General features: G+C 53.8%; 3 protein-coding genes across 3 annotated transcripts; 1 reads left to right on the top strand and 2 right to left on the bottom strand.

Annotated features, from left to right (window-relative positions):
- Positions 1 to 773: 773 nt before the first annotated feature.
- ENH_00009740 (hypothetical protein, conserved) lies at positions 774 to 2,507 on the bottom strand (the record flags this gene model as incomplete). The annotated part of the gene is given in 3 exon segments (XM_013584191.1): positions 774 to 1,532; positions 1,538 to 1,728; positions 2,216 to 2,507. Coding segments are annotated over 3 exon segments (1,242 nt in total).
- Positions 2,508 to 3,112: 605 nt separating this feature from the next.
- ENH_00009730 (ribosome biogenesis regulatory protein, putative) lies at positions 3,113 to 4,633 on the top strand (the record flags this gene model as incomplete). The annotated part of the gene is made up of 4 exons (XM_013584190.1): positions 3,113 to 3,153; positions 3,295 to 3,396; positions 3,562 to 3,706; positions 4,001 to 4,633. The coding sequence occupies 4 exons, from the start codon at positions 3,113 to 3,115 to the stop codon at positions 4,631 to 4,633; spliced, it is 921 nt and encodes a 306-aa protein (XP_013439644.1).
- Positions 4,634 to 5,650: 1,017 nt separating this feature from the next.
- On the bottom strand, positions 5,651 to 7,627 carry ENH_00020860 (hypothetical protein, conserved; the record flags this gene model as incomplete). Its single annotated transcript, XM_013584189.1, has 1 exon — positions 5,651 to 7,627. One exon carries the CDS (start codon positions 7,625 to 7,627, stop codon positions 5,651 to 5,653), a length of 1,977 nt encoding a protein of 658 aa, XP_013439643.1.
- Between the last annotated feature and the right edge of the window lie 682 nt (positions 7,628 to 8,309).

Here is an 8,309-nt window from a genome sequence, read left to right as displayed (position 1 = left end):
TATATATATATATATATATATATATATATATATATATATATATATATATATATATATATATATATTAATGTCTGAGCAGCTTGCTGCTTGCATGCAAGCCCCAGGAAAAGATTCGAAGTTTTTGAAAAGTTGAATTTTCTGCTGCAGCAATGACTGTCGGAAGCAGCAAGATCGGAAGTGTTGCGAGTTTGCTGCTGGGGTTTATTAAAGGCCTTTCAGCAGCAAATCCCACTCAAACAAACTCTTCAAACTTTTCAAATTGCTGCACCCAGCCGCTTACTTGGGAAGCGCGCTGCAGCGCAGCGCAGCAGCAGCAGCAGCAGCAGCAGCAGCTTCCCACGCATGCAGCAGCAGCTTCCGACGCACGCAGCAGCAGGGCTGACACCCTGCAAGTGACTCTTTTGCTTAGCGCCACCTGCTAAGGAAGCTGCTGCAGCTGCTGCAGCTGCTGCTGCAGCTGCTGCAGCTGCTGCTGCAGCTGCTGCAGCAGCTGCTGCAGTTGCTGTGGTCGTTGTTGCAGCTCCTGCAGTTGCTGCTGCAGCTGTTTTAGTCGCTGCTGCAGCTGTTTTAGTCGCTGCTGCAGCTGTTTTAGTCGCTGCTGCAGGTGCTGCAGTTGCTGCTGCAGTTGCTGCTGCAGCTGCTGCAGCAGCAGCAAAGTCCTACTGCCTCCTTTTGGCTCTTTCTAAAGTGTTTCTGTGAGTTGCTGCTGCAGGCGATGCAGCTGCTGCTGCAGCTGCTGCAGCAGCTGCTGCAGCAGCAGCAGCAGCAAAGTTCTACTGCCTCCTTTTAGCTCTTTCTAAAGTGTTTCTGTGTTCACTCATTCCAGTCTTGAAGACAGAAGCTGCTTCGGACTGGTCATCGCGAATGAACAGCAAAGAAGTGAACTCGGGACACAGCAGCAGCAGCTGCTTTGCTGCTGCCAGCTCCTGCTGCTGCCGCCCCTTCTCACCCCGCTGCTGCTGCTGCTGCTGCTGCTGCTGCTGCTGCTGCTGCTGCTCCTTTTGGGGAAGCAGGTTCTCTACAGACAATAAATCCCCCACAGTCCACCGCCACGCTGGCTGCTGCAGCGGCAGCAGCGAAGCTGCCTGCAGCACCCGCACCGCAAACTCTGCGGCTGTCAAGAACCTGCTGCTGCTGCTGCTGCTGCTGCTGCTGCTGCTGCTGCTGCTCATCCGCGATATAGCTTCGTCATACTCTGCATGCTCTCTAGATAGTGCTGCAAGCATTTCGTTTAGTTCCTCCAGAGCTTCAGCGCGACTTGGTTGTTCCTGCTGCTGCTGCTGCTGCTGCTGCTCCTTCTGCTGCTGCTTCTCCTGCTGCTGCTGCTGCTGCTGCTGCTGCAGCAGCTCTGGGGAGGCGAGATCGTCTCGAATTTCGCGCAGGCGCTGCTGCATCAGCTCGCATGCAGCAGCTCGAGAAGACAGCAGCAGCAGCTGCTGCGCTGCATCGCAGCCCCGAGAAAAGCCCAAACGCCGCAGCAACTCTGCTGCAGCAGAAAACAACTGAGAGACACGAGAAGACGAAAAACACAGATTCACCCCGTTGCTGCTGCTGCTGCTGCTGCTGCTGCTGCTGCTGCTGCTGCTGCTGTCTTCCGTTGCAGGAACGGCGACTGCGGAGCTGCTGCTGCTGCTGCTGCTGCTTGCGGCGCTGCTGCTGCTGCTGCTGCTGCTGCTGCTGCTGCTGCTTGCGGCGCAGGCCTGCAGCAAAGCGTCGGCCACCCTTTTGCGAACAGCAGCAGAACAGCGCATGCGTTTAGCAGCAACAAGAGAAAAGCGATCTGCTGCTAAGAAGTCTGCATAAGGCACTGCAGCAAGCCCGCCCGTGGGGTGTACAGACACCACGAAGCGCCGCTGCTGCTGCTGCAGCAGCACAGCCACTTCGTCGAACTGCTGCTGCCCCACAGCCCGCCGCAGCCACAGACCAGCAGCAGCAGCAAAAGACAAAGTTTGCAAATCTCTCTTTATAAACAACAAGTCCCCACTTTCCAAACTGCACTCTATAAAGTAGTCCGTCGACTGGCCCCACAACTTCCCATAAAAGGGGCCCCCCAAACCCACCCCGCCCTCCGCCGGGGGGCCCCCGGGGGGCCCCCCAGCAGCCCGGGGGCCCCCGGGGGCCCCCGGGGCCCCGGGGGCCCCCCGGGCCCCGGGGGCCCCGGGGGCCAAGGGGGCCCCGGGGGCCCCGGGGGCCCCCGGGGGCCCCTGGGGGTCACCTTCGAATTGCCTGCGAAGGGCTGGGAGGTCCCGGAGAAGAATGCGGCGCCTGCGGTATTCCCAGTAGCTGCTGTAGGCAGCAAGGGCCCCAAGTGCTGCTGCTGCTGCAATTCGCCCGCCCGTGCTGCTGCTGCTGCTGCTGCTGCTGCTGCTGCTGCCGCTGCTGCTGCTGCTGCTGCTGCTGGGCCTCTGTTCGGAGAAGCCGCGCAGCGCAAGGGAGTGACCGCCCGCATGCAGGCGGGCCAAGGGACGGAGGCCCTGCAGCGGCAGCTGATAGGCGCGGATCGCCATTGCTGCTGCTGCTGCTGCTGCTGCTGCTGCTGCTGCAGCGGCAGCGGCGGCTGGGGCTGTTGCTGCTGCTGCAGGTCAGCTGGGTCTCTATTAACTTAGTGGGATCTTTTTCATTCTTTTTTCTTTTGCAAATGTCCAGCTTTTGCCGCACACACTTATTCGAGGTGTATGTACACCCCAGCTGCAGCAGCAGCAGCAGCAGCAGCAGCAGCAGCAGCAGCCCGCGGCCGCCTGGGGCCCCCGAGAGGCCCCAGCCCTAGTTCCAGGGGCCCCAAATATTAAATTTAAAACATTAAAATCTTTTTTAAAATTAAAAAAGTTGAAAATTTAATTTAAATAATTATTCAAGAAGCCCCGTGCTGCAGCAGCGGGCCACTGCAGCCTAAACCACTTTGCGCGGGGCCCCACAGCAGCTTTGCTGCATGCGTTTTCATTTGCTTCGGCCTTCTGCTGCAGCAAAAGCCTCGAGGGTTTGCTGCTGAGGGTTTAGGGTTTAGGGTTTAGGGTTTAGGCCTTCGGCGCCCCCGCAAACCCCCGATTTGCTGCGCCTCAGGCGAATCCCAAGGCCTAGGGTTTAGCCCTGAGGGTTTTGCTGCTGCAGCACAATGGCTGCTGCTGCTCCAGTTCGAGTGGACTTGGCCAGCCTGTAAGTCCCTCTTTTAGGGTTTGGAGGCGGCCCTGGGGGGCCCCTGGTGCTGCCCCTTGAGCTGTCGGGGGCCCCTACTCACTTGCTGCTGCTGTGCTGCTGCTGCTGCTGCTGCTGCTGCTGCTGCTGCTGCTGCTGCAGGGGTCCCGGGCTGCCGGATTCTGTGGAAGAGCCCGACGGCCTCACCTACCATTTGCACCATCTCATTGCTACGGATCTGCAGCCTCTCGAGGTCTCCACAGAGTGAGGGTTTAGGGTTTAGGGTTTAGGGTTTAGGGTTTAGGGTTTGGGGTCAGGAGGCTGAAAACGAAGGCTTGAAACCGGGGTTTTGGCCCGTTTTTCGGGGAGAAGTGTCTAGACTTTGCATTTGGGACTTTAATGTCTTTTATTTTTGTTTTTTTTGCAAAGTCTCGAAGAAAAAACACAAAAAGCTGCTCAATTATTTGTGACGAAGTTATTTTCGCTGCCTCGGCACGTGTCGGAAGATGGGGTGTACGTACAGCTGCCGCCGCCGCCCAAGATCGACACTTTCCGCTTCCCGCGGACTCTCAAGGTGTTTAAAGCATTTAATTGAATTCTTTTTTCAAAATAATTAATTAAATTAATTAAATTAATTAATTTGTGGATTTAATTCGAACATTTGTCTTCAAATCCGGGCTTCAGCAGCAAAAGCTGCCTTCTGCTTCCTCCGCAAGTTCAAGTCCGCAGGGTTTAGGGTTTAGTCCGACTTTTCCCCCACCCCCCAGTTGAATCCTGACACGAACTCGCCGCCGCTGCTGCTGCTGCTGCTGCTGCTGCTGCTGCTGCTGCTGCTGCTGCTGCTGCTGCTGCTGCTGCTGCTGCTTAGCTGCCGACGGCGCGGCCGCTGACTCGGTGGGAAGCCTTTGCAAAAGCAAAAGGAATTGTGAAAAGAAAACGCTCGAGATTAATTTGGAGTGAAGATTTAAAAGATTGGATTCCCCGGTGGGGCCCCCGGGGCCCCCGAGCGGTGCAGCAGCAGCAGCAAGCAGTGCTGGAGGAGAAGGGGGCTGTGACTTTGCGCAGCAGGAGAGTCAGCATCAAGAAAGCTGCTGCTGCTGCTGCTGCTGCTGCTGCTGGGGGGGGCAAGAAGAGGAAGCGGCTCGCGGTGCCGGACGCTGCTGCTGCTGCTGCTGCTGCTGCAGCAGCAGCAGGCAACCAGGAGGACTTGTTCACTCAGGCCAAGAAGCAGCAGCAACTGGAAAAGGCCAAACAGAAACTCCGGGAACTTCGGAACCAGGCGGAAGCAAAAGCAGGAGTTGCAGCAACTCGCGGATTGCTGCAGACTGCAGCAGCAGCAGCAGCAGCAGCAGCAAGGGGGGCCCCCAGGGGGGCCCCCGCGGGGGCCCCCACCCTCCCCACTGGCATTCCGGTGCTGTCTTCGAAGAAGCACCGCGGCAAGTCCAAGCAGGAACTCAAGGAGCTGCTGCTCAGGTCCCAAACCCTAAACCCTAAACCCTAAACCCTAAACCCTAAACCCTAAACCCTAGGCCGGGCACCTCAAACTGCTGCAAATTTGAAACCCCAAGTCTCTAAAGATGTTTCCAAACCCTCGGAAGTTTCAATTAAAAACTTCAAATGAAATAAAATTGCAATTATGCATTTGTGGCAACTGCACGAAAATCCACTTTTGTTTTATTCATTTTTTGATCTTTTTCTTTCTTTCTTTCTCTTTTTTTTTTCTTTTTTTATTTTATTTTCAATTAAATGTCTTTTGTCTTTTATTTTATTTTCAATTAAATGTCTTTTGTCTTTTGTTTTATTTTCAATTAAATGTCTTTTGTCTTTTATTTTATTTTCAATTAAATGTTTTTTGTCTTTTATTTTATCTTCAACTAAATGTCTTTGTCTTTTATTTTATTTTCAATTAAATGTTTTTGTCTTTTATTTTATTTTCAATTAAATGTTTTTTGTCTTTTATTTTATCTTCAATTAAATGTCTTTTGTCTTTTATTTTATTTTCAATTAAATGTTTTTTGTCTTGTTTTATTTTCAACAGGGCCCAGATATCCACGGCCTCTCAGGGGCAGCACGAGAAGTTTGCTGCTGGCACATTGGGGGGCCCCACACTGCAGCAGCAAAAGAAGCAGAAGCCGCAGCAGCACTCTTCTGCTGCAGCAGAAGCAGCAGCATACAAGGAGCAGCTGCGGCTGCTGCTGGCCACCAAAGCAGCAAACAAGGAGCACGCGGGCGACTGACTGACGCGGCTGTTGCTGCTGCAGCAGCAGCGGCAGGTGCTGCTGCAGTTGCTGCTGCTGCTGCTGCTGCTGCTGCAGTTGGTCAAGATCTTATTTACTTTGGCAATTTAATTCTGTTTTCTTTCTTTGGACTCAAACAAATGCATAACGAAGCAAATGCAGTCGCGGCTACGGCGCGACGAATACTAAATGCTGCAGTTGTTGCTGCTTTGCTGCTGCTGCTGCTGCTGCTGCTGCTGCTGCTGTAGGACTTAGTGCATGCAACGCAATAGCGTACACTACTATAAAAAGACAATATCTTTAGTGTCTGCAGACGACGCTCCTGGAGGGCCCCCATCTGGGTGAGATTCCCTCTTGGGGGCCCCTGGGGGCCCCTGGGGGGCCCCTGGAGACCCCAGGGGGGCCCCCGAGGGCCCCCGGGGGGCCCCTGGAGACTCCAGGGGGGCCCCCGGGGGCCCCCCGGCCCCCGGGGGCCCCCCTGGGGCCCCTGAGGGCCCCTGGGGGGCCCCTGGGGGCCCCTCTGGCGGCGCTACTGCCGCAAAAGAGTCCCGAAAGCCCCTGAGGGGATCTACAGAGTCCCCTTGGGGGCCCCCAGAGTCTGTGGGGCCCTCCTCTGAACAAGAAGTGGGGATTGAGCGGGTCCAGAAAGATGCTTCTGCTTCTCCTATTTGCTGCTGCTGCTGCTGCTGCTGCTGCTGCTGCTGCTGGTGAATGGCGCTGTCCCAGAAGAGCCCCGCCCTTTGCTCCACAATCTCCAGAGTTTCTGCTGCTGAGGCTTCGGCAGCAACAGCAGCAGCTGCTGCTGCTGCTGCTGCTGCATCCTTGTCTCTCCGGGGCCTCGGCAGCCCCAGCAGCAAATCCAAAGCATCTTCTGTCCTGTCTCTAAATGGCTCTGTTTTGCTGCCAGGGGACAGCTGGGGGCCCCCCTTGGGGGCCCCCCTGGGGGGCCCCTTGAGGGGCCCCCTGGGGGGGTCCAAAATCTTTTTGTTTTTGTTTTCTAATGAGCAGACAGAAAGTGACAGTCGGTCGCTTTTACTTTTGCTGCTTCTGCTGCTGCTCTTGCTGCTCCTGCTGCTCCGGTTGCTGCTGCTGCTGCTCGGCCACTCGCTGCTGAGCCGGGCTTGCCTTGCTGCAACTGCAGCAGCAGCAGCAGCAAAGTCCGTGCACCTGACGGGAGAGGAACTGTGGCTTCTCGTTCCTGCAGCAGCAGCAGCTGCTGCTGCTGCTGCTGCACCTGGGGGTTCACAAGAAGCAACGCGGCGCCCTCTTGCAGTGTCTGTACACCTCAAGTTGCGGGGCAGCAGCAACGCAGGATCCGGTCTTCTTGTGTCTGTGTCTGCTGCTTCTGCATCCTCTGCCGTTTCTGCTCCGTTTGCTGCTGCTGCTGCTGCTGCTGCTGCTGCTCTGTGCTTCGGGACTTCGCCTTCGAAGCTAGAAGCAGCAGCCGGGGCAGCAGCAGGCGCTGCTGCTGCTGTCTCGGCTGCTGCGGCATCTGCTGCTGCGGCCTCTGCGCAGTCCGTTGATGCTGCTGCTGCTGCTGCTGCTGCTTCTTGCATCTTCTGCTGCTCAAGGGCTTCTTCAACAGCTGCTGCCAGCTCCAAAGAAACAGCAGCAGCTGACACAGCAGCTGCAGCAAACACAGCAGTTGCACACGCAGCACATTCAAGTGTACATACACCCTGCAGCCTGAGCTTGCGGCGCTGCAGCAACTTACGCCGAAGTTGCTGCTTCTGTGTGTCTTCGAGCAGCTGCTTCTGCTGCTGCTGCTGCTGCTGCTGCTGCTGCTCCGTTGTCCGGAGTCCTAGCTCATCCTCGGAGAGCAGGACTGCCTGCTGCTGCTGCCTGCTGCAGCCGCTGTCGCCGCTGCTGGTGTCGCTGCTGCTGCTGCTGTCGCTGCTGCTGCAGCAGGCCTGGAGGTCCTCCAAGTCGAAGCCGTCAGAGACGCAAAGCTCTGCGTCATCGTGCATGCAGCAGCAGCGGAGCTGCTGCTGCACTTCCTTGTCCTTTTCCGTCAAAAGCAGGCCCTTGGCGGCACAAACTAACTGTGCGCACACCACAAGCAGCAGCAGCAGCAGCAGCAGCAGCAGCAGCAGCAGCAGTTCACCCCTGGAGCGAAGCTCGCTGCGCATGCATCTTGATCTCCCTGCGCATTTCAGTTTTCTTTTTTGACAAAAGAAGAAAAATGAAGCAGCAAAAAGCCCGTAGAAAGCAGCAGAAGCAAAAACAAAAATGCCACAGGGAAGCAGCAGCGAGGCCATAGGCGCAGCCAAAAGAAAAGAAGAAAAACCAAAAGAAAAGAAAAATAAATAAAAAGAAAAGAAAATGGAAATAAAAGAAAGCGAAAACCAAAATAAAAAGGAGAGAGAAGAAACGGAAAACAAAGAAGGGACCAAAAGAAAAGAAAAAGAGAACCGAGAGAAAAAAAAGAGAACTAAAAGAGAAAAAGGAGAATTGAAAGACAAGCAAGAGAGACAAAAGAAATAAAGAACTAAAATGCAATAAAAGCGAATCAAAAGAATAGAAAAAAAGATCGAAAAGAAATGACGAGAAAACGAAAAGAAGTAAAGAAGCGGCAGAAAGTGGCAAAAAGAAATGAAAATAAGAAAGAAAAAAGAAACGGAATAAAATTCTGTTTCCTTCTTTAGTTGAAAAAGTGGAAATGAGAATAAAAAAGAAAAGGAAACAAAAGAAAGTTGAAAAACAGGAAACGAAAACAAAAGAGAACAAACAAAACAATGTTAAAAAAGCAGAAACGAAAGCAAAAAGGAGAAAAAGAAGCTGCTTTCTTTGCTTTTTATTTTAGAAATGAAATTAAAAAATGTAAAAAGAGGAAACGAAATTGAATTAAAAACATACAACAAAACAAAACATGGAAAAATCGAAAATTCACCAATGCTTCTCGAGAAAGAACTCCGGAATTTGCACTGAGGTGCGGCGAAA

This window comes from Eimeria necatrix, genomic scaffold, assembly GCF_000499385.1.
Source record: "Eimeria necatrix Houghton genomic scaffold, Enh_scaff1290, whole genome shotgun sequence".
Taxonomy (NCBI): domain Eukaryota; phylum Apicomplexa; class Conoidasida; order Eucoccidiorida; family Eimeriidae; genus Eimeria; species Eimeria necatrix.
The sequence above is the reverse complement of the archived record's forward strand: the minus strand, read 5'-3'. Positions and strand labels throughout refer to the sequence as shown.